We start from the raw sequence: 26,582 nt of genomic DNA, 5'->3' as shown, positions 1-26,582 counted from the left end.
CGCCAAAACTCCCTACCCTTGCGCAAAACCTATCCTGAACCCCAAACCTGCCACTAGACCTCATTTAACTCCCTGACTACCAGAAACCCTAATTTCATTTGGGTTCTCCAAATCTAAACCTCATCAAAAGGACTTCCTCTCATTCTTTCCCCCATTTTTTTTTTTTTTTTACATTCAAACTGGACTATTTGCCACATAATTTACTGACTCCTTACCAGTATTATATGCCTTCCCGTCTTGCATTTCTACTCCCCCATTGGCCTGCAATAACTTTCTCTTATTCTTCAACGGATCTATGCCTACATTAATTGTACTTTACTCTTCAAAACCCAGCCCAAAAATCATCTTCTCTGAGGAATCCTTTCTCTATTAACCAAGTGGATTAGGTTCTATTTTATTCTTTTTTTGCTGAAGCAATTGGGGTTAAGTGACTTGCCCAGGGTCACACAGCTAGGACAAGTTAAATGTCTGAGGCAACATCTGAACTCATTTAAGGGCTGGTGCTCTATCCACTACACCAACTAGCTGCTTCTAGGTTCTATTTTGTTATATTCCTGTATTTATTTCTTTAATGTAACAAACTGCATGAGGGCAAGGATCTGTCAAAAGAATGCATTTTCCTCAGTACTGTCTTAAGAAAAAGGTTAGCAACTCAATATATGAAAGGTGAATTAAGAATACAGTATTAAGATTGTGGGGATCATAAAGGAAAGGACCATAACTTTTAAAGTCACCAATCATTGTGATTGGTTTCAATCTTAAGTGCTCAATATTTACTCTATGAATTTGAAGAATATAACACCCTGTCCGTAAGATACATATATATTAGTGCTCTATGGTCGTTGTCACCCTCCACCCCACCCTTTTTTTTTTTCTGGTCTTATTTTACACTGGACTTATTTTCTTCCACGTTGCCGTCCACTATTCCAGCAGTAAACGAAGCTGATAAAAACCGAACAAATTTGCTTTAAAGAAATACATGTTCTTTCCTCAAAAGATGATCTGGGAATTTTATGCGTGCTAGTTTTTTTTTTTAAAATTTTATTTTATTTAATAATAACTTTGTATTGACAGAATCTATGCCAGGATAATTTTTATACAACATTATCCCTTGCAATCACTTATGTTTCGTTTTTTCCCCTCCCTCCCTCCACCCCCCACCCCCCCCCCCCAAGATGGCAAGCAGTCCTATATAAGTTAAATATGTATGCGTGCTAGTTTTGACTTAAGTCCCGGCTGTTTTTTTCATCCACCGTGTAGGGATAAGGGCTTTCTTTTTTGCACACGCTGAGCCCGTCTTCCAGCTCGCAAAGCTTTACAGCCAAGGGTCTAGAAGTGGCTGCGTGAGCCAGAGCAAACAGGTGGGGGCGCAGCCCAACTCCTCCCAGGACATCGGGACCCGTGGAAGAGAGATTAGAAACTGCCGGACTTCTCCAGAATGAAGCGTGCTCCTCAGCCCGACTCCGCCCACAAAAGCATGCAAACGAGGGAGTCTAGGGAAAGAGAAGCGAGCTACCCACGCGATACAAATAGGGCAGACAGCGCCTTCCTTTCTATCCTGTCCCCGCCCTTCGCTACTAGGTTCTGGGAACCGGATCCGGCAATAAACGACGGAAGCGGAAATTGCTTTTAGCCCCTTGCAGACACGCGCGCCTAATTGCATCACCTTCCGCTTCTCTGGGGCTTTTGCTACGGCTGTCCAAGGATTTGCCTGTTCAAATGTGAGGGCCCAGGGCAGACAGAGCCTGATTTCCCTACATTTCCTTCCTGGTAAGCAGTTCACAAAGTGCTGCATTCGAACCCGAGAAACTTTGAATGGCGACGACTTTCTCTTCGTCTAGTCTTGAGGTCTTGCCCGCTCTTGATATAAAGGGGCTTGTGCGGGGTCAGGCGGCCCGTGGGGCAATCTACTTCCTTTTTGAGCAAGATGGCGGGCGACGAACCGGGAGTGACTCTGGGGCAGCCCCATCTGTCTCGCCAGGATCTGACCACCTTGGTGAGTCTGCTTTCTGACCCGAGCGTTCGCGCAGTTCTGGATTTGGGGGAGACCCAACGAGTGTGTGTTCGTGTGAAGGCGGGTGGGGCCGGGGTGCAGGGCGGCGGAGTTGGGGATAAGGCGGCTCCCGCTCTGGCAGGGGCAATCCGGGAGCCGGGTATCCGGCCTGCGCTTGCGCCAGGCCGGTGGAGAGTTGGGGAGCGTACGGAGTGCTGGTGAGGCTAGGGGTGTATGTGCGCTGCCCGGAGCTGAGCGGCTGCAGAGTCTGAACTTCAGCAGCTCCTGGAGCTGAGGGCAGGGAACGTGCAGCTTTCCTTGGAGGCAGCAGCTGCTGCTGGCCCGGGAGGTTTGGAGGTGGGGAGGGGGTGTAGGGTCCCAGTGCTCCCCCGATGCCCTGTATTGAGTTTGAGGTCTCCAGGAATTTTGCAGCAAGCACTGTTTGTACGGGGAAATGTGTCTGTAGCGCAAGTTAGCGTGAGAGTGTTGGGAAGTGACAATCTAGAAGCATTTATTAAGCTCCTGCCAAGCCCCTGCTAAGCGATGGGGAAACAAAAGAGGCCTCAATCTCAAACAGCTCACAGTGTAAGGGAGTGTTGGGGAGAACATGCAAGCAAAAGTACAAATTGTAGACAAGAGAAATTGGAAATAATAGAGATGAGTCTAGAATTAAGGGGGAGAGGGTCAGAAAAAGTTTCCTGTACAAGATGAGATTTTAGCTGAGGTTTGAAAAAAGGTAGGAGGAAGAAGGTGGGGATTGACATTTCACTTTTGCTAAGTAGCATTTTACAAATTGATTAAATTGTAAAGTGCTTCCTCACAGGATGTTACCAAGTTGACTCCGCTTTCACATGAAGTTATCAGCAGACAAGCCACAATCAATATAGGTAAGATTAAGTAATTGCTAAAAGAGTACTAGTGGAATCAGGAGATCTAGATTCTATCCATGACTAAGATGTATGATTTTCAACAAATCATTTAAGTGCTCTTAAACTAATTGTTTTCTCATCAGTCAAATGGAACACTTATTGGACAGATAATTATGGAGCACTAATCTTGTGTCTGTGATGGTTGCAAAGAAATGATGACTGTAACTTCTTGAAAAGTCTTGGTAATGTTTATTTTGTATTGTACTTTTATGTACAATTGTCTGTCTTCCTACAGTATTATAAATTTTCAAGAGATCATATCCCACTTAAACTTTCTCCCAATACTTCTAACAGAGTTTGTACATACTGGATTGTTACTGTATGTTGAACATAATTTCTCGATCTAGGGAGATTGTAGGCAAGGCTAACCCAACAAAATTTAACATTACTCTTTATATTTTATATTAGTGTTGGATTGATTCCAGAGGCTTTTTAAAGAAAAGAACTGTAACAGTTGCCTTATCATTTTATCACAGTATAGATTGTGTGTATTAATCGGGTAACTAGCAAGCATGTATTGTCTGCTATATGCAAGGCACTAAGCAAGATACTGGAGGTACAAAGGTAAAATTAAAATTGTCCCTGCTCTAAAGGTTACATCAGAGAGGCAACATGTACATACAAAAGTATATACAAAATAAAAGGTAGTTTTGAGGGAAAGGAAACTGGCAGATGGGAGAATCAGAAAAATTCTTGTGTAAGAAATAGCACTAGAGTTGAATTTTGAAGGAAATCAGGTAAAAGAGGGAGGATGAGAAGAGAGTACAACCTAGGTAGAGATAGGAGATAAAATTAATTTTGTGAACAAAAGGAAGAATAATTTAGCTAGATTGTAGAGTTCATGAAGGTAGAAAAGTGGACAAGTGAAATAAGGTAAGCATAAACAATAAATAAGCCTGAATTGTGAAATTTACTAATTAAGGGTTATCTTATTCATTATGAAAAATTTGATGCTTTTAATATTGGTATATGTGGAGAATAATAGTTGATATTTGTATGGCTTTAAAGTTAGTAAGATGCTTCATATTTCTCGTTTCGTTTTCATGATAACCCCTTGAGGAGCAGTATTAGTATAGATGGCATCTTTTTATAGAAAAAAGTTAGAAAGAATAAAGAATTTGAACCAAGACAGGCATGTTATCTTGTAGTTCCTAAAAGTCCTCTCTGTTGTTTTGAAGATAGTAGTTAAACAAGTACTTTCATGTGGGATAGATGAACTTCAGCATTAGAGAACAACAGTGCTCTTAAACTTCTAGCTTTTTTAAACAAGTAAATTTAGTGAAAAAATTTTCACTCATATTTTTGTGTGTATTTATGTGTGTGTACATATATGTAGTCACTATGTTATCTGAGAATAAAGTGCAAGTACAAGTTTTGATCTCTTAATTTTGTGAGACTGAAAAAGGGGATCTTTGACTATGGCTTTCTTGGTCTGCAGCTTGTCTTGAACTGAGCATTATAATTTTTAGTTTGTAGAACTACCATTTTTCCTTTTCTTCCTAACATCCCTTTTCTATTCCAGACTAACAGAAGAGATAGCATAATGTGAAGGGCACTTAATTTACAATTGGGAAACCTAGGTTCACTTCTCACTAGAGCTCATTGTTCTCACTTGTAAAATAGTCTGATAATTTTGAATTAGGTTGAATTGGAGTAGTTTCTAGATTGAATAGTTAATAGGTCTTCAATGTAAGTTCTTTAAAAATAATAATAATAACCAACATCCCCAGCTAGTAATTCTTTTGAAATGTCTTAAAAACTATGAGTAAAGAGTCACCTTGTAGCCTACAATTTATTTACAAGCTTTCATTTCTGTTGGGGCTTTTTAAATAGCTTCATGATTCTGTTGTACCTTTAAAAAGCTTGTTGTATTTAGTGTGTTGATGATTAAATAGTAGTCAGTAATATTGTTTGAAAGGGATATGTTTTATGATTTAGTGGCGAAATAAGTCTAGACTAGACCTAGAGGTCATCTAGTCCAATCCCTTCATTTTACAGATAAGGAAAATTAAGATTGAAAGACATTAAGTAAATTGTCTAAGTTCATGCAAGTTATTGTGAATGCTAATTAATAAAAAGGTATTAAAAAATGTCCCAAATGTGTTTAGAGACATCATGGTTTTAAATGTACTTAAGTACCATTTCGGTCACAAATTTCCTAAAAGATGTGTCTTTTACATAGTGTTCTTTAATGGGGAGGATGCAGATAATTTTAAGTAGTTGATAACTTCATTAGGAACATAATTTAGATGTATATTATATTTGTTATTTTAAAACAAAACTTTGGGTATAAAATATGTAATATGAAATTGACTAGTATCAAATAGTACAAATTATCAATTTGTAATAACTGATTTATCAAAGGTACTTTTGTTTAACTGGTTCTTATTTGATCTTTTGTTTCTGATTGTAGGTACAATTGGCCATGTAGCACATGGAAAGTCAACAGTAGTAAAAGCTATTTCTGGAGTTCACACTGTCCGATTCAAAAATGAGCTGGAAAGAAATATTACCATTAAGTTGGGTTATGCTAATGCTAAGGTTAGTTGTTTAATGTTAGAAAAAGAAAAAAAAATACCTTACATTTTCAAGATATGTAAATGTCTAACTTTTGAGACCCTTTTCATTGAAATTTTAGATTTACAAACTTGATGACCCAAGTTGTTCTCGGCCAGAATGTTACAGATCTTGTGGAAGTAGCACACCTGATGAATTTCCTACAGACATTCCAGGAACTAAAGGAAACTTCAAATTAGTCAGGTGAGCAATCTGATTTTTTTGTGTTTTTTTACATTTCATGCTTTGTTGTCTTTTAGGTCATTTTAAAAAACTAAAAAGTTTGGTAGTGATTATTTAATAGACACATTAGATCATATATTGATGAAGATAAAAGTGTATTCCTGAAAATATTGGGATCACCGATAGTTGTAAAAATTACTCTGGACAGTAGCAGTTCAGAGTGGTTATCTAATGCATGGATATAAAAGGTCATTTTGAATTCTAACCTTCACTTTGTTGGTTACAAGTTGTGAGGCTTTGGGCAAATTATTCATCTTTTTAACCCTCAGTTTCCCATTTGTGAGGATAATGTTTTCAGTACCTCTCTTACCAGGATTGATGTAATAATTATAAGGGTTATCATTTATAATTGTAATTCAAACATTGACTTCATATGACTTAAAGACAAATGTCTTAGTGCTTGAAGTGCCATAAAGAGTTTTTAGTAATTTTTTTTAAAAAACAGTTTGTTTTTTAATAGAAATGTGTAGCTTAGAATATTATCTATCCTCTTCTTTTGTTCTGTTTGTGTTTGAGAGTATTTCAAAATTTGTTGTGCTGTAGTATAAATTATTTCACAAGTGATTTAACCTTGGTAAAATGGTATCTTTTTTACTTTGATGTTTACTTTCCCTCACCAATTACTAGACATGTCTCTTTTGTGGATTGTCCTGGCCACGATATTTTGATGGCTACCATGTTGAACGGTGCAGCAGTCATGGATGCAGCTCTACTGTTAATAGGTAAATAGAGCATAAAAAATTAAATGCACGAGAAATCCATTTTATGCTATTAAGGTAAACACAGATTATTAGGGGTTTAATCTAACCTCTTGTTTAGGTTTGAAGTCAGGAAAGTGATTTTATCATTTAACCACACATTTCTTGTCACAGATGTGATGGTACACATTAAAATCTAATCTGCTATAACAAATTCAAGAAACATTTATTGAGTTTCTAATAAGAGCCAGGCACTTCACTAAATGCTGGGAATACTAAGAAAAAACAAGATCATCCTTAACTTCAAGAATTTATATTCTAATGCAGGGAAATAGTATGGACACAAATAAGTATGCACAGAATAAAGACAAGATCATAAAGTAGGAGAAAACTAGTAATTGGGGGGAAATGGGGGAAGGAAAAAATACCTATAGGAGGTGGCATCTGAGTTGTGTCCTTAAAGCAATAGGACAGCAAGGTTAACTTCAAAAAGAATTGAATTTATATATCCGAGTTGACTTGGAATTTGCCAAAGTGTTTCTACCAAAAGTTACTTTGAAACATCTCATATAAATTACTAGAATTTCTAATACAAACACTGATTAGCTTTTGCTTCGTTACTACTACCTATTCACAGAAACATTGGATGGTAAGGAGGAGATAAACTACATGATAGTTCAGAAACATTGCTTTCACCTAGCAGTGGCAGTTTCAGAGTTTAGAGAACTTTTATTCAAAAGGAAGAATCATGACTCTACTTAAGCAGTCAAGTAATTTCTCAGCACAAAATGTCAAATGAAGGGGTTGGGAGGGACTTGTCATTTGTACATAAAAAGGATGAAAGTTTAAAGATTTTCTGGAATAGACTAGAAGAATAGTCATACTTAGATCTTTAGCTAGAATAATCTTTGGAGAAGTATTTAGGATATTTTAAATTATTTTTTACTCCACTGACAACAAAATAGACAAATGACTATGGACTTCATAATCTTTAAGTTGTATCTTGTTTGTATTGCATAAAACATGTGTTAGGATAGAGTTAAAGTCTGTGTTGGAAGAAGTATACGTAGTGATTAATATTTCTTACTGGCAGCACACAAAATTTAATTCACAAAATTTTAAGTGAATACTTGGGGAAACATTGATAGGTAGGTGCTTACCCCATCTTTTTATTCTCTTCTTTTATGTAGCTGGTAATGAGTCTTGTCCTCAGCCTCAGACTTCTGAGCACCTAGCTGCCATAGAAATCATGAAATTGAAACATATTCTGATTCTACAGAATAAGATTGATTTGGTGAAAGAAAGTCAGGCTAAGGAACAATATGAACAGATCCTTGCATTTGTACAAGGTAAGTAGCTATATAGCAAGCAGCAAATTAGTGACAAATACTGTATTTGATACATTTCCATGTTAATATGCACATATACTTCAGAATATTGAATAACATTTTTATAAAGGTAGCAAAAACTGAACAAAGTCATAAGTTCCAACCCTCATTTCTGCATCTAACCCTTTTGTCACCTGACAAGCAGTGATACCAAGTATGCTTTTTAAAAAAAATTTGCCATATTAAAGTATTTAATATCCAATTCTTATGTAAAGAGGGTCACCTGATGTGGCAGAAAGCATGGTGCAGTGAAAAACTTGAATTGAAGTTTGAAGACATGGATTTGGTTCTTAGATTTCTGTGACTTTCTTCAAGTCACCTAAGATTACTGGGCTTAAATTTGTTGTTCAACTGTCTTTCAGTCCTGCATGATTTTTTGTGATCCCTTTTGGATTTTTCATGGCAAAGATACTAGAGTGATTTGCCATTTCCTTCTCCCACTTGTTTTACTGTAAGGAACTGAGACTGACCAGGGATCACACAGCTGTTAAGTATTTGAGACCAAATTTGAACTTAAGAAGATGAGTCTTCCTGTTTCCAAGCCCAGTGCTCTATCCACTGTGCCACCTAACTTCTCCAATCATTTGGGGCTTTCTAAATTTAAATCCACACTTCTGGGAGTCTAATCTTTATTTAATTCTTTTTCATTTATAGGTAGCGAATATAGTTAATTTTAAGTATTTGTGTTTCTTCCTAGTTTAGCTCCCAAGAAAACTAGAATGAATTATTTGTTATAAACCCAGTTGGGTTATAAAAAAATTGAACACGTCATCTCTGTAAAATTACAATCTTTCGTTCAGGCATCGTACCTGAAAGACTTGTTTGGCATACATATATTACAGGTTAGACACATATGTCGAAGCAGTCTTGATTAAAGAGTCTATATTTTTAGTTTGACATTTATTGCAGAATTAATTACATAGACCAATCATGACTTGGCTTCTCTGGTAGATGTTTCATCTACTTTGTAGAAATATTAAGGATTTTTGTAATTTTCTGTGGAAGAAATTTCTAACTTTTCCAGGCAAAATTATCCTTGCTCATCCAGAATTTGTATAAGCCTGCTGAATTATTATTATTTTTTTTAAGTACTCTTAGATATCACATGAAACATCTAACAGTATGGTTCTATACAACTAAATTTCGAAGCTTTCAATTTTTGCTTGAACAGGTACAGTTGCAGAGGGAGCTCCTATTATTCCAATTTCTGCTCAGCTGAAGTATAACATTGAAGTTGTTTGTGAATACATAGTAAAGAAAATTCCAGTACCCCCACGAGACTTTACTTCAGAACCTAGACTTATTGGTAAGTTTATAAGTTGATGCCATGCATTTTGTTTGACACCTCTTTTCTACCTTTATCTCCCCATAGTTCAATTCTAAGGATTTTTGCTGTCATCTGTGTGAATGTGGTCCATTAATAAAGTTGCAGACCTCTCTTCATGCTTGTCGCCATGGTCCTCCCAAATTCATCACTTGATCCAATCCTTTAATGAGACCAGACTTATTGAAGCTAATCCTCAGATACCACAAATAAAGTTTAAATCTTCAGCATTGTACTTTTGATATTTCCATTTGAGTAAAGTTAATTAGCCATTGCTAATTTTTTTACCTTTAGAAATGTATAGTCACCACCATGATCAGGCAATTAAATAGGATTTCAGTGATGATAGTTCCTTATAGATAGAAATGTAGGTATTTTGAGTGGATCTTGTGAAAGTAAACGAATTAGTTACACAAGACAATTTGAAGTTTTAACAAAAGAAAGGAGTTAGAAAATCCAAATTTAAGACTGTTAAAGTTGAATTACTCAAAGCAGGATGGAATGGTATCAAAAAAGGAGAGAGCTTTTAGAATTGATTGTCACATAGTACTGTATGACCAAATTCTGAGAAATATCGGGACAATATTATGGGAGTATATCTAACACAGGAGCACTATTTTAAAACTTCCAAACAATCTATTAAGAAAGGATTTCATCTCACTTTCCCCATGATTTTAAGTTTTTTAGTACCAGTATTTAATCAGTAATCCACAACACCTATTTTTCGAATCTATTATTTAACGGTGATGAAACATGTATCTAATGCTGTGAAACGAAATGTCATGAGTCTATAATTTTGGAAAAGTTAATCTGTCATTCAGTGAAAGTCTTAAAATAGCACATTTGGTTCTTATTTACTTTATATCCTTTTTAGTTATTCGGTCTTTTGACGTCAACAAGCCTGGTTGTGAAGTTGATGACCTTAAGGGTGGCGTGGCCGGTGGTAGTATTCTCAAAGGAGTGTTAAAGGTAATCTTTAAGAAAAAAAAAATCCACCACCAAAATACTCATGCTCTTTTCCTCTGATTTTCTTCCCCTCCCCCTCCCCCCCCCAAAAAAAGAGCAGAAAAAGCTATAAATAATGAAGAATGAACTTGGTATTGTTAATGTTTATAAATTCTAAATTCAATTTATATTGGTACAATATATTGTACTTTTGTGATCTTGCAGCTAGTCTAAGTCAGTGTTTGGCATATATTTGCTATTGGTTTTGATTTTGAAAATAATTTTTATTTTCAACTCTTTCCAGTTTAAAAAAAATCCTAAGTTATAGCAAACTCCTTGAAATAGTGAAGGTCCAGATGTTACTACATGCTTCTCATGAACTTATTACTTTTTTCTAGGTGGGTCAGGAGTTGGAGGTCAGGCCTGGCATTGTCTCTAAAGATAGTGAAGGGAAACTCATGTGTAAGCCAATCTTTTCCAAAATTGTATCACTTTTTGCAGAACATAATGATCTTCAGTATGCTGCTCCTGGAGGCCTTATTGGTAAGGATTTTATTTTCTGAAAATTTTTAGATTCCTAGTAAAACAGGGTGGAAATAGAATGTCCTTTGTGCAAGAAGGAACCTTTAAGTTGTAAAATCTTGATTTTTCAAACTGTAGAACGGGTTTTTAAGGGGTTATAAAAAGCTCGTTCACTTGATCATTTTTTTTTTTTTATTTAATTTTAAAATAAAAAATGAAAAATCTTGGTATACATTTTTAAAATTAATCTTTGGGAAGTAAATTTTGTATTTGGAACAGTAGATTTAACAATATGGTATATGATGTTTATATGGTAAATGCCTAAATGTGTCACCTAGTCCTGTCATATTGTATTTGTACTAGAATAGGAAATGTAAGGATTGGTAGAAGAAAAGATTCTCCATTGTCTGATTTGTTCAAGGATTGATAAATTTATGCTATTACCATTTGATTGCTATGGTACAAATGTACAATTGATACTGGTGGAGGAATGCAGAAATAGTGATGATCATAGATTTAGACCTGGATGAGTCCTTAAGTGGTCATTAAATCCAACATCTGTTTTTACAGGGTAAACAGGACCCATCAATTTGAAACCTATCAAAGCTAATAATTCCAAACTTTTTTTAGATCATTTTTGATGGTAGTTCTTTAATTTAGTGTGGGAGAAAAGGGGTTCTTTGTCTAATGTGGGATTTTTAGCTAAGGATTTCACTCTTATTTCCTTATCACAGATAGTAGATAACTTTTCTGTGGCTATATCATATATGCAAGGAAACATTGATACATAGTTTGATATATACAAGGAAACATTGCAGATTTATCTTTTGGTTGCCTTTTTTTTTTAAGGGACAGGAATGATATCTTCTAAAAGTGTAGGACATTGTAGCATCAAACTGCTGATTAATGCTTGTCAGATTTAAGCGAATTTCCAAGTAACTTAGTTACTTTATAATTTTTCTCCTATTTCAAACTCACCTTTGGGTCTTGTCCCCAACTCGTCTTTTAGTTATCTTAATTTATAAATTTTTCAAAAATTTCACAAATTATTATTTTTTGCAAATAATTTACTTTCTATCTAAAAATATTTCATCTTTTTGAAGAAAGCCAAATTTACAGTTTGTTACAATCTGTAATTTTTGTAACTATTTTAAGACTTAAGGTGTAAACATAAAATATGATTCATTTTACCTTAGGTGTTGGAACAAAAATTGATCCAACTTTGTGTCGAGCTGACAGAATGGTTGGACAGGTTCTTGGCGCAGTTGGAGCGCTGCCTGAAATCTTCACCGAATTGGAAATTTCGTATTTCCTACTTAGACGACTTTTAGGTGTGCGTACTGAAGGAGACAAAAAAGCAGCAAAGGTAAATATTGTAAAATTATTGAGTTTTTGTGAAACTTTACTAAAGAAACCATTTTAGTGCTGACAGCCTTATAAGTGACAAGGATCAGGAAAAGAAGCCAAGATTTGAGGCATATGATTATATTTTTAGAGGCAAAAATAACCATACAACTTAAAAGTATCTTCCTATACCTTCTACATGTTGTACTTGAATTATATATCTTATATTGCCTATGCTTCTGTTTTTACTATATTAGCATAGGAAAAAGAATTCTGTTTGCCTATGTTAGTATAGAAAAAAGAATTCGTGGAAAACCTAAATCTGGAGGCAGTGTTAAGGAGCACTGCCTTTTAAACCTTTGAGTTTGTTATATATTTTGATGTTATTTTAGTAAGTTATAAAACTAGAGACCGTTAATTAAACATTGTTTTAACAAGATTAATAAAGTGTCATCTATAATGCCTTCTGTTGCCCTTTACCTCCCATGAAACCTTTTCTAATTTTGAAGAAATTAGGTCATAGGACTGAATTTCATCGTTTAATGGAAGGGTCAAGTCAAATTGGGTGGTTCAGTCTATATGTCTATAGATTAGATCCCAATATAAGGAAAAATGTGCATCAGAACCTTTTAAGTCTTGATTACCATTTATTTCAGACAATAATTTTGCAAGCTCCAGGACAATATTTATTGTAACTAAATTTGGTCTATGATAATAGCTACTAATGTACTTTAAAAAGCTTTTTCTTATTTCTTGTTCCTCTTTGATTCTCTCCTTACTCTAGGTGCAAAAATTGTCCAAGAATGAAGTGCTCATGGTGAATATAGGTTCCTTGTCCACTGGAGGAAGAGTCAGTGCAGTAAAGGCTGATTTAGGCAAGATTGTTCTTACTAATCCTGTGTGCACAGAAATAGGAGAAAAAATTGCTCTTAGTCGAAGAGTTGAGAAACATTGGCGGTAAGTCACTCTGATCACCTCTATTTAAATCTTTACATTTGAACTTATTCAGATTTTAATCTTTGTATCCTACTACCTACTGGGTGTAGTGTCATTATCTTAAACTCTTATCTAAAGCCAAATCTTTCCCAAACTAGTTTTCTAACTTTTTGTCGTGAGTCCCACAACTTTTTTTGGTTATGCATCTTCAAGATTTTGTCATTCTTTCTCATTTTTTCTGGTTTTATTTTTATTCTGAACTTAACAAACATCAAGTAGAATGGGTATTTGCATTTATATAGTGAGTCAGAAAATAAGAATTGTATATGAAGTTTAAGTCTTTATCTTGTAGAGGATTGTTTTTCTTTTTAAGCACATGATAAAAACTGCCCTTCTATTCTTTCCCTTCTATGAAAAAAAATGCTTCAGTGATCCTTGGTGGGTGAGAAGAAAGGCCTATCCCAATTTCCTTTTGTCCTCCCCCTTATTCTTGGAATCATTTTTATTTCCACTTTCTTTTTGTAGTCAGTTTCCAAGCCTTGTCCCTACTTTAGCCTAGTCCACCATTGCCAGTATTACACATTTCCTTGAATTGTGACTCATTTTGTCATTCTATCTTTTATGGAGGGACCATCCTTCTAAAACCTAATTCAGTTCAGTAGTGAGCATCTTTTGTTTGTATAGCATTTTTAGGTTCTATGTGAGATACAAAGTTTAGCTAATACAGTCCTTACCCTTATGATACTTTTTAGGCTATTAGGAAGATATTTCACATAAAAATAATAACATGAAAAAAGAAGATCATAATATTTTTAGATTTAGAGTTAAAAGAGATTTAAGTGGTTTGTTCAGGAACACAGAGATCTGAAGAGCATTTAATTAGGATCAAAGAAAATTTCCAGAAAGAGATAATTTACTTCTTTTAAAGGATGAGCTGAAATTCAGCTAATAAAAATGGTTGCCTGGGGAGTAGCATTTGAGGCTTGGGAACAGCCTGAGCTACAACAGGGAAGTACAGAATATATATAAAATGATGAGCATTGCAGTTAAAAGAAGGCTCTAAAAAAGATTAGTAAGATTAGAATAGAGAGGGCAGCACTGGATCCTAGATGGCTTTGAATGCCAAATGGGAGTTTGCACTAACCATGTTCAATAAGGAACTCTGAAAGTTTGAACCTGGAAATGCTAACCGATAAGGTACATAATATAGATCTCATAGTAGTGTTAAGAGTTGGAGACAGGAAAATCTCAGAAGACTTATTACTTCATTGTTTAGTGGAGATAGTATTGAATGTCCTCAGTGGTGGCAATAAGAATAGAAAGGTAGAGATGAGTGCTTAGCAATATTTCAGACTTAACAAGGCTTGGTAACCTGGGACAACTAAGAAGTGTTAAGTGTCTGAAGCTAGATTTGAACTCAGATCCTCAGATAGGCTGGTGCTCTATCCACTGCACTACTTAGCTGCCCTGTAACTATATACTTATAGGAATAATTAAAATCAGGGAATTTGGGAGTAAAGATAATCTAGGGTTTGGACATCAGAACCTAGGCAGCAAGATGTCCTGTAAGTAGTTTGAGGTTCCCAATCTATATGTGTTTTTCAGTTGTTCAGTTGTGTCCATTTCTTTTAAACCCCATTTGGAGTTTTCTTGGCAAAGATACTGAAGTAGTTTGCCATTTCCTACTCCAGCTCATTTGACAGATGGGTAACCAAAGGGCTTTAGGATTAAGGGACTTGTCCACGCTCATAGTTATTAAGTGTCTGAGGCTAGATTTGAACTCAGGAATGTATCTTCCTGACTTCAGGACCAGCACTGTCTATCCACTATGCCACATACCTGCCCAAATCTATGTTTGGGGAAGAAAGGTCAGAATTAAAGCTACGGATGAAAGGGGTTGTTATTAAATATTTTTAAGAACCAATTTATTTTATTTACATTTTTATTCCCCTCACTAATCTGCATCAATCTTTCATTTTGAATGCTGTAAATATTTATTAAACTTTGTATCACTTTAGGTATAGTAGTGTGGAGTCGGATTTAATCTCAAAAATGAGTCAGAATTTTTGTGGTGAAGAAAATAATCCTTTTTGTGATGTGGCTTGAAATTACTATTATTGTGTCCATTTGTTTGATTATATTTTATTTATGATGGAGCACATAATTCCTTTTTTTATGATAAAGTAAAGTTTCATGTACCAACTATCGGGATATGTTCTTATTAGTCAGATTTCATGATACTATATGACATGACCAACATGTGGAGTTGTGCTTGATTTTATTTGTTACAAGGGATGGTTGTTTTTTTATTTTGAGGGGAATATTAACGATAGTAATTCTCCCTTCTGTTCCCCTCTCCCCCTAAGAAGGGAACATTTTAAAGAGTAATGCACAGAAAAAAACCAGAAGGAAATTTAAAGGGAAATGCGGTTAACAGGATAGCTTTGACACTAATGTGTTGAAGTTAATTTCTTTTAATAATTTAGTGATTCTACATATAATTCCTTTTTTTATACAGAATGCTCATCTCAGTGTTTCATCAAGTACAAAATAACAAAAAATATTTAAAAGTACAATATATTTTTCTCACTATATGCTATCCTTTCTCTCTCTCTGCTGAGGCATTTGGGGTTAAGTGACTTGTCCAGGATCACACAGCTAGTGTCTGAGGTTGGATTTGAACTCAGGTCCTGATTTCAGGGCTGTTGTTCTATCCACTGCACCACATAGCTGCCCCCATCCTTTCTCTTGATATCAGTAATTGTTTACATTTATGTAGTGCAAGTGCTTTTGTCAGAACCACCCTATGTGTAAATAATGTAAGAATTATTATCCCTGTTTTATCTTTGTCAAAGTTGAGATTTAAATAGGTTTTTGTTCTAAAATCCTGTGATTTTATTTTTATTGCATCACACAGTATCAATCAGAGATTACAGAAGAGACTATAATCTGTGTTGTTTGTCTGTGCATTGAATTTCTATTATCAGTGTTAACTTCTGCAGGAGGCCTTTCTCCAATACCGACAGCTAATAGATCCTTCCTAAGACTTTGTATTTTGTGTGTACCTATTTATGTAAATGAATACTGCCTGCCTCAGGTGGCCTGCCATTTATTAATTTTGTTATAGAAATGGATTCATCATTAGTTACTTTATGCTATATTTTCATTTTGCAGTTTAATTGGCTGGGGTCAGATAAGAAGAGGAGTGACAATCAAGCCAACGGTAGATGATGACTAAAGAACTATCACTGAATGCCTAACTTTGGCTGAGGAAAGAGATTCCACTTAAATCTAGGGGTATATTTTCAGAGCAATAATGGGGAATTAATTTCACAGCTCGTTACATTTAGTGAACGCTGGATAGTTTTCTCATTTCTTGTGATGAAAATTTAACCTCTGGTATTAAAATACTAGTCAGTGTCTGCAATAAATGTAAAAATTGGCATAATGGTGGATTTGTTCCACATTTTAGCAGAAATTAATCATTCTCATACAACATGTCTAATTTATGCATCAGTGCAGGTTTGAAATTAAGATATGTTTACAACAGTCAAGACATCTTCACTGTAGTACATTTAACAAAACCTGTTTGAAATAAAATTTTTCTTATTTTTTCATTGTTCCTTTGCATAGCCCCAGGCCTCAAAAATTGTTTCAGCAGTAAAATACTTAAAAGAAATAAAACTTTTTTTGAAGACCAGATTCCACTTTGCCCCATGATTTTTATTGTTTTTCCTCTGACACTGTATGTGGAATATATGTATAAACATATAAAGAAAAATTGGCTTTAAAGCAAAATTCCCATTTTGAAATAGGAGCTCTGTTACAATTAATTTGTAATTAATTCTGCTAATCCAGAATGTATTTAAGTATATTGCATTATGAACTAGAATATGGTGCTTTCTAGGGCTTTTTTTCCCACTTAACCCTAATGGGTAAGTAACTATTGATCAGTAGGTAAAAAGACCCTTCTAACTAACTTTGAAAGCATCCAGCTGAGTCTTCCCCTTCAAAAGAACATGATAATAGTTTAATTTTAGCTCTTTGTAGCAAAAATTCTAGTCTTCCTAATCAGGTTTCTTTTTCAGTATAATCCTGAGAATAATTTTCTCTTGCTCTTTTCTACAATCTGTATTATTACCTCATTATGGTTGAGAAGCCATGTGGAGTAATAGTCATTTGGCTTTGGAGACCAGAAAGTCTAGGTATAATTCCTACTAGTGTCAGTAAGTCACTATCTTATCAGTTCCCCACTCATCCCTTTAGAAAATACATTATAAATCACTAAAGGGAATTATACCATAGTAGTTCTCTGTATTGGTAAAATCACTAGTGGTATTTCCCCCCCAAAAAAATATTGACCCCATAGGGAGAAGAGGAGACACTTGATTTGCTATCCAGTAACAAATGCCTTTTAACTCAGCCCTTAACTAGCTTCAAGTAATCTCATCTTTTAAATCTCACAGCCACCCACCAAAATATGGCAGGAAAATAGGAGCTCTGAAGTGAGGAATGATAAAGAATCCCTTTGTTATGTGGAAGAAAAATTAAATTGACTCCATTTGGATCTCTGAGGCAAGACTGGAAGCAAGAAACTAACTGGTAGGAGTTGGAAAGGTCAATTTAGGGAAGATAGAAAATTTTCTGACTTACAAATTAGATAAACAAGCTGCAAGATTGAGTCATTTGTCCAAAGTCACCAGAGTGACAGAGCCCGCAATCGAACCCAAATGATTCCAAATCCAGCATATTGAATGTCCAGTGTATCTCCCCTTCCCCCCAAAATTGCACAGATGAGTTCCCCTTCCCCCAAATCATTAAGTAACTTGAGTATAAACCTAGAAATGAGATCACTGAGTTTAAAAGTATTAAAGATTTAGTCTTTTTTTTTTTTTTTGCATGATTTCAAATCCTGCAATTTTTTAATGAAGTTTCTATCAATACTTTTTTTTCCCCTGAGGCAATTGGGATTAAGTAACTTGCCCAGGGTCATACAGCTAGGACGTGTTAAGTGTCTGAGGCCAGATTTGTACTCAGCTCCTCTCAAATTCAGGGCTGGTGCTCTATCCATTGCACCAACTAGCTGCCCCTTTTATCAATACTTTTAAAATATCCATTGTTGAATTAGCAGAGCCTTGTGATAAATAGCATCAGGAGCTTAATCCTTTAAGGAGTTGTTTGTGTGGCACCTGTGATACCATCATTTTATGAGGGGCAGGTAAAGAATTCTTGTACAGAGTATGCCAAAATAATGTGCAGCTGCCAAGTTTTAATAAATTTAAATTGCACAAAGACTTTTGGGACACTAACTGGAAATATTTTAGCTTTTTTGTATGAAGAATTGTTTTATTGAACCTCATTAAAAAATGTTTTGTTTTGCATTTCACCAGTATCCTTTAGTACAGAAAGTGTAGTAGTAAGATTCAGGACAGACCTGGGTTTGAGTTCCATTTTTGATACTAATTGTATGATCCATACCAGGCTTATTAATCTTTCCAAACCACAGTATCCTCTTCTGTAAAATGAAAATAATTTTGCCTACTTGTTAGATGGTTGTGAAGAATGTGCCTTATAAACTAAAGCACTATATAAATGTGACCCACTGTCTTGCTTTAAGCTTTTTTGTCAACTGCTTTATTAGGAAATTTGCCTGCAGGCCTTCTGCTCTAATAGTGATTAGATCATTCAATTATCTGGGCTATGATAATAGCTATTATTTGTATAGTGCCTTACAACAAACTTACGAAATTTTCACATGTATTTTTTTCATTTGATCTACCTTGAGAAGAGTTAACACCACTTAACAAAGGAGGAAATTCAAACAAGAAAAATCACTCGCTCACTCAAGCTCATACAGTTAGCAAGTGGAAGAGCTGGAACTCAAAATCAAGTTTTTTCTGACTTTAAAATCCAAGATTTTCTTTCCTACTGTATGTTGCCCCTAAATTATCCCAATTTTTGACATACTTGAGAGCCCCTGCATGTTATCACTCTTGAATTCTCCTCTGTAAGATGCTGCAAAATAAACAAATAGGAATCCTTTATCAATCTGAGATCAGACCTAAATGTAAAAATATAATTAATAAAAGGTAAATAGCCTGATTGAAAAAAATATGTCCCAAGGCATATGGTTAAATACCAATGGATATGATGGTATGGAATGTGATATCTTGCCCTTCCTGGACAAAGCAAAAAGGATTAGTGTAGTTTTATTTTCTTTCATTCTCAATGAATAAAATGATTTTGGGGAAATCTTATGATTATGTAAGTTACAAATGTTAAGGGCAACAAAATTCTGTTTAAAAAAACCTTACATTTATGATCTTTTTGATAAAGTATTAAAACAAAATGGACCCGAAACAATTTGGATTTGACAATTAGCAATCATTTTAAATTAAAAGTTTAAGTTCTATGAAATATATATATATATATATATATATAAAGTAGGGCAATGAACTCTAAACAACAGAATAATACTGTGGGCTTGGTCTTATACACAACCTTCTAAAGTAAGACCACAGTAGTAATTGGAATAAGGACTCTTCATTTTTAAGAAGTTTAAAAGCAAGATGTATTTCTATCCATTTCAGTTCCTTCTTTGTCAATAAATGCCTGTCTAAATAAATATGTGGTAACTCAAATGTTCACACACTAGGAATGGAAAAAGAAAACTCCCACATGATGGGGAATACCATTGTGCTATAAGAAATGAGCAGGGTGATTTTGGAAAAAGCTGGGTAGATATGAACTAATGCAAAATAAAATGAGGAGAACTGGACAACATTGTACAAATAACAGCAATATTATATGATGATGGTCAAGTATGAATAACATAAGTTTTCTGATGTTATCTAGCTCCAGAGAGAACTGATGAAGTCTGAGTGTGGATTAAAGCATAATTTTTTCACTTTTTTTCTTCAATTTTTTTTTTCAAAATGACTAATAAGGAAATATGTTTTGAGTGATTTCACATGTATAATTGATAACACATTTCTTGTTTTCTCAATGTGGGGGGCAGAATTTAGTATTTAAAAGTCTTTTTTAATGAATGTTAAAATAATAAATTTGAAAAAAAAAAAAAAAACCCATGCACAACTTATGTGTCCAAAGGAGATTTCTTTTTGAAGAACATGATTTACAATTCACTGAATCAAGGAATGGGTTGCTGTGGACCTCTAAATCTGGTGGGGCAAATCCAAAGAAACTGCCTAATTTTATTCAATTTAATAGAAAAGTTCCATTTCTAGCACATATTAGAATAGCTTCCTCTTTTCAGGGTGGTCATTAGTGGGAAACAAGATATAGTCTGCTATCTCTAATTTGAAATATTTAAATATAGTGATTAGGTGAGGGAGATGAGAAGACAGTAGTGGAAGGTCCTCTGATTTGCCCCAAATTACCTAATAAAGGATACTGGAAGGTCTCATCTATGATGCTAGGCACTCGGATAATCTGACCAGATAGAAAACAATGTTCTTGACTAGTTTTTAGGGCTTAAAAAAAAGCAATAGAAATTTAGTTGATACATGCCGGTTATTTGGCAAGTGTCTTACAAAGGTATGTATTTTTTCTCCTACTTGTGATTATATATGCTAACTCTTATTCCATAGGGAAGAGGGAATAAACTGATTAAAAAACAACAACAAAGTCTTGGATTGAAATCCCATTGGTATGACTTGAGCATTGTACTTAGTTTCCCTGGGCCTTAGTTTTCATATCTGTGAAATAAGGAGATTGGAGATGATTTCCTAAATCCCTTTTAGCTATTAAATCTATGAGCCAGTTAAAATAGAATAAATGTGAATAGATGTATATATTCTATAGCAAGCAATATTGATTTACTGATGTTCCTCAGAGTGAAAGGAAAATAAATTTTAAGATGTGAAACCGTAATCCAGTGAAAGGGCATAGAATTCCATGGACTAGACATGGCAAGTATTGCAGCTGGTAATGTTTTGTTGGTAGAGGAAGTAATCTCAGAAGTCAGTTATTGCAACCCCAGTCTTTTCTACAATTACATAGGTCTAATTTTTAGGAATTTTGTCATTTCATCTAGCCTAAATCTGACTACTCCATCCATCACTCCTAGCTCTGCTCTTTGAGGGCAAGCAGAACAATTAAAATTAACTCCTTTTTCCACGTTAGTCCTTCAAATACTTAAAAATAACTGTCATGTTCTCTTGGGCTTTTTTTTTTTTTTTTTTTTTTTTAATGCTAAACTCTAGTTTCTTTCATCAATTCTCCTAGGACTTTGAAATTCTTTACTTTCTGAATTGTACAGATAAGCAACATCCCTCTGAAAATGTGGATCCTGGAACTGAACATCAAAGCCATATGTGGGCCAACTAGTCAATCAATAAGCCTTTATTAAACACTTAAGTGTTAGGCACCATGCTAAGCGCTGAATGTTGCACATAAAGGCAAAAACTGTCTCTGCCCTTAAGGAGCTTACTTACATTCTAATGGGAGATATTGGAGAGGAAGGCACTAGCAGTTTGGGGAATGGGAAAGGCCTTGTGCAGAAGGTGAGACTTGAGCTGAATCTTGAAGGGGGGTACCAACTAATACAGGAAGCATGGAGTCCAGGAATTGCAAGTAACCAAATAGAGTTGGATCATAAAAGACATGGCGGAAAGTTGAGTGTAAAAAGGAACCAGGATATGAAGATGTTTAAATTGCAGAAGACTATATTTGACCCTGGAGGTATTGAGAGGCAAAGGAATGATAGTCAAACTCACACTTTAGAACAATCATTTTGGCAGCGGAGTAGAGAATGGATTGGAATGAGGAGAGACTTCTTAAGGAGACTAGTTGGGAGGCCCCTGCAACAGCTGTGATAAGGGACTGGACTAAGATTATGGCAGTATGAGTGGAGGGGAGGTAGAAGAAGGAAGAAACAACAGGAGCCAGCAACAGATTGAATATATGGGGCCATGAACTTTGCACTGAAAGTATAAGGTTAGGTAACAGGAAGGTGGTGCCCTAGAAAGTAATAGAAGTTGGAGAAGGGAAGGATTTGGAGAAAAACGAGTAATAATTTAAGTATGCTGGATCTGAAATTCCTAAGGGAAAACCAGTTTGAGATGTCCAAGAGGAGATTTGTGACAATGTCATAAGAGAAAGTAAGACTCAATATAGATCATCTGCACAGAGAATCAAATTCTGAGTATTCATGAGATCATTGTTTGAGATAATATAGAGCAAAAAGAATAATGAATCCAGTAAAGAGCATTGGCGACTCCCACTAGAGATTGTGGCATGGAGTAGGACCCAGCAAAGAAGACGTGAAGAATGGTGAGATAAAAGAACCAGGAGAGATCAATATCACAAACCACAGAGGAGAGAAAATCTGAGCAGGAATGGTGACAAAAATTACCAAGAAATCAAGAAAGATGTGGAAAGATCATCAGATTTGGCAACCAAGAGATCACTAGTAACTTCGGAGAGGGCAGTTTCAGTTAAATGAAGTTGGAAGCCAAGGCAGAATACCATTGAAACTGACCCTTTCCTGAATGCTCTTACTAAGCTTGTAATCCAGATCTTTTTTAGAAGAACTGTTATCAACACCTTCCCCATATTACTTCAACTCATTGTATCACATTTATATAGAATTCTCTTCCCAAGACTGTCCTTTAAAACTTTGGATGCTATATTAGCATTTAAAAATTAAGATCTGCAATGGAATAGGTTAGATTCTCAAGACACAATAGTCAACGATAAGAACTCACTATTTGACAAATTTTGCAGGGAAAATTAGAAAATGGTATGGCAGAAACTAGACATTGACTCACACTTAACATCCTATATCAAGATAAAGTCGAAATGGCTTCATGATTTAGACATAAAGGGTGACACTATAAGCAAATTAGAACAAAGGATAGTTGGATAGTCTACCTCTCAAGTCTGTAGAGAAGGAAGGATTTTTTGGCCAAAGAAGAATTAAGGTACATTATAAAATGCATGAAATAAAAATCATCCATTTTGATAATATTAAAAAGTTTCTGTAAAAAAAAATGCAGACAAGATTAGAAGGTAAGCAGAAAACTGGGAAAAATATTTGAGGTTCTGATAAAGGCCTCATTTCTAAAATTTATAGAGAATTGACTCAAATCTATAATACAAGCCATTCTCCAATTGATAAATGGTCAAAAGATATGAATAATTTTCAGAAGAAGACAGAGACATTTATAATCATGAAAAATGCTCTAAATCATTATTGATTAGAAAAATGCTAATTAAGACAACTCAGATACCATTTTCAAATTGGCTAAGATGACAGGAAAAGATAATGATTGGAGGAGATGTGGGAAAATTGGGACACTAACACATTGTTGGTGAAGTTGTGAACTGATCCAACCAATCTAGAGAGTAATTTGGAACTGTGCCCAAAGTCAGTGTCTCCGACTAGGCCTGTATCCCAAAGAGCTTAATTAAAAATAGGGAAAGAAGCCACTTGTGCAAAACTGTTTATAGCGGCCCTTTTTGTTGTGGCAAGGAATTGGAAACTGAGTGGATCCCATCAGTTGGGGAATGGCTGAATAAGTTATGGTATATGAATGTGATGGAATATTATTGTTCCATAAGAAACGAACAGATTTCAGAGAAAATTGGAGGGACTTGTATGAACTGATGCTAGGTGAAATGAGCAGAACCAGGAGATCATTATACATAGCATATGATGATCAATTCTGATGGATGTGGCTCTCTTCAACAATGAGGTGATTCGAGCCAATTCCAATAGATGTAATTTAAAGAGCCATCTGCATCCAAAAAGAGGGTTGTAGGGACTGAATGTGGATCACAACATAGTATTTTCACCATTTTTGTTCTTTGCTTGCTTTTTGTTTTTTCTCTTTTTTCTTTTTGATTTGATTTTTCTTGTTCAGCATAAATGTGGAAATATGTATAGAAGAATTGTACATGTTTAACATTTGAATTACTTGCTGTCTAGGGGAAGAGATGGGGATAAGGGAGGGGGATTGAAAGCATGGATTTGATTCCTGATTTTGCCACTTATTAGCTATATGATTTATAGCAAGTTCCCTCACTTCTCTGAATCTCAGTTTCTTTCTTTTTAAAAATTTTATTTATTTATTTTTGCTGAGGCAATTGGGATTAAGTGACTTGCCCAGGGTCACACAGCAAGAAAATGGTAAGTGGTAAATGTGAGACCAGATTTGAACTTAGGTCCTTCTGACTTAAGGGTTGGTGCTCTATCCACTATACCACTTAGCTGCCCCTATGAATCTCAGTTTCTTTGTCTGCAAAATGGAGATAATGGTTTTTCAGCCAAAACCAACTTTTTATCTTACCTTCCATATTTCTCTGAATGGCATCACTATTGTTCCTGTCACCATTTTGAAACCTTTGTCTTATTTTTAACTAAGCTGGTATGGTAAAAAGAACATTGTATTTGAAATTAGAAGCCAGGGTTCAAATCTTGCCTCTGATATTACCTTTGTGTTATTGAACAAATCATTAACCTTTCCAGAGATGTTTTCTCTTCTACAATGAGAGTTTGGACCAAATGATCAGTAAGGTATCTTCATGCTCTGAATACAAGATTTCTTAATTTCCTGCTTCCTCTCTCTTCCTGATCTATATTTGATCAATTACCAAATCATATTGATTCCACTTCAGAAATATCCATGCCCTCATTTCTATTCCATTGTCATTAATCTTGTTCATAACTCCATAAATTCTAATCTGAATTTTAACAAGAGTCTCCTAGTTTGGCTCCCTGCTTCTTTTTTACTTTCTAATTCAATTTACACACTACTGACAAATTAAGTTTACTAACCCACAGTTCATTTATTTATTCATTCAGTAGTCAACATTTAACAAAAGTTTAATAAGCTCTTCATGACCCATTGTGAACAGAGGCCAAATCCCTTAGCTAGCCATTCAGTATGGCTCCAGCCTACTTTTCCACCCTATTTCACAATATTTCCCTCCATTTGTTCTGTACTTCAGCCAAATCAAACAATTCACCATTCACTGAATACAATCCATATTTTCCTGCCTCATTACTACTGTGTAAGCAGTTCCTTACACCAACACTTTGTGCTCCTACTCTTCAGAGAAACAGAATGAAAACATTTACTTTGGGCTTGCCTTTTTTTTTTTTTTTTTTTTTTTTTTTTTTTTTTTTTTTTGGCTGAGGCAACTGGGGTTAAGTGAATTGCCCAGGGTAACACAGCTAGGAAGTGTTAAGTGTCTGAAGCTAGATTTGAACTCAGGTCCTCCTGACTTCAGGACTGGTGCACCATTTAGCTGTCCCAACTTTGGCCTTTTAAAAACAAAACAAAACAAAAACAATTTCCTCATTTCCTAACTCATTTAATTCTGTAATTTTTGAAGACTTGGAATAGTAATTTACCCTTTGTTTTGCATACATGATTCATGGCTGGGGGGGTGGGGAGGGGGTTACTTCAAAGATTCTAGATTCATACTCCAGGCTCATAATCATAGGAAAACAAAACTTAACTACTTGGATCAAAACAATGATCCAAGATAGTTCCAAAGGATCCATGATATATAATGCTGTCTACCCCCAGAAAGAAAATTCATCAATTCTGAATATAAGTTGAAGCATACTTTTTTCACTTCATTTTTTTATTTGTGTTTTCTTTTGCAAGATGGCTAATATAAAAATATTTTGCATGAATTCACATTAATATTTATTGATTAACATTGTTTGCTTTCTTAAGGCACTTGGGAGGGATAAACAAGAAGAGAATTTGGAACATAAAATTTTTTAAAATGAGTAATAAAAATTCTTAAATGAAATTTGAAAGTAATGGAATAAATACAAATTTATTTAAAATAAGAGAAAAAAGACAAAACAAAGCTTAGGTATAGTTTTGTACTTAATTAAGTTCATACCCAAGATCTCCCCAAATATCCCATAAGAATATTTAGTGTACAATATGGGTGTCAGGTATGAGACAACTTTTTAATATCTCCCACCATAGAAAATTTATTAAATGCAAAGGACTTAGAGACATATGTGAAAAAATACTCAAGGCATAAAACAACTAAAATAACTCAAACTCATTTCTCCCTCCCTGTTACCCCAGCATGATAAAGAAATCTATGTGGGACTGATAGACTAATATTTCCCTATATCAGCTGAGAAATTCATAGCAGTATCATGGAGATTTGACAAGATGATCTGGATTGGCATGGCATTTTCTACTTGCAGAACCCTCCTATTAGAATCCTTCTAGTATGAGAAGAGTACTTTTAAGGAAACCCTCGCTTACTTAATACCTGATTCAGGAACTCTCTAATGCAGAAAGTCTTGAATTCAAAATTTCTGGTAACCTCTGGGTTAGATGTGTTCTTTTTCTGAATCACTAGCATTTAACATGTGCTCAGAAGAGGAAAAAGAAAGGAAGAAGGGAGTATAAGAATGCCAGCCTCAGGTCCCCCTGGATAAAGATAAACTATTCAGTGTGTATCCCCTTACCTACAAGATAAAGGACTATTTTCTGCTCTTGCTGTTAGTGTGGGGAGAGAGAGGGGAATTCTCTATTTCCATTTTCAACCTTCAATTTTCTGCATCAGCATGGAAGTTCAAGGAGGAAAATTGTCCAGGAAGAAAAAATAAAAATAATGTGCTATTTCACAGCTCATTTAAAGATTGATGACAGAAAGAATAGCTCCTCTGAGTAACCTTTTGGTCCTGGGTCAACTATGCAT

At 35.0% G+C, this 26,582-nt stretch overlaps 1 protein-coding gene across 2 annotated transcripts; it reads left to right on the top strand.

Moving 5' to 3' along the window:
• The first annotated feature begins 1,800 nt into the window (after nt 1–1,800).
• On the top strand, nt 1,801–16,580 carry EIF2S3 (eukaryotic translation initiation factor 2 subunit gamma). Of its 2 annotated transcripts, XM_051985093.1 has the most exons (12): nt 1,880–1,996; nt 2,817–2,880; nt 5,336–5,463; nt 5,561–5,682; nt 6,349–6,443; nt 7,610–7,768; nt 8,979–9,113; nt 10,006–10,100; nt 10,475–10,619; nt 11,795–11,964; nt 12,727–12,899; nt 16,053–16,580. In XM_051985093.1, exons 1-12 carry the CDS (start codon nt 1,928–1,930, stop codon nt 16,114–16,116), a joined length of 1,419 nt encoding a protein of 472 aa, XP_051841053.1. In that variant the 5' UTR covers nt 1,880–1,927; the 3' UTR covers nt 16,117–16,580. The 2 variants fall into 2 exon arrangements, with proteins under 2 accessions (XP_051841052.1, XP_051841053.1); XM_051985092.1 differs by lacking the exon at nt 2,817–2,880 and having other exon boundaries at nt 1,801–1,996.
• The last annotated feature ends 10,002 nt before the right edge of the window (nt 16,581–26,582 follow it).

This window comes from Antechinus flavipes, chromosome 3, assembly GCF_016432865.1.
Source record: "Antechinus flavipes isolate AdamAnt ecotype Samford, QLD, Australia chromosome 3, AdamAnt_v2, whole genome shotgun sequence".
In the NCBI taxonomy this organism is placed as follows: Eukaryota; Metazoa; Chordata; class Mammalia; order Dasyuromorphia; family Dasyuridae; genus Antechinus; species Antechinus flavipes.
Note: the sequence above shows the minus strand (reverse complement) of the source record. Positions and strands in the feature narration are given on the sequence as shown.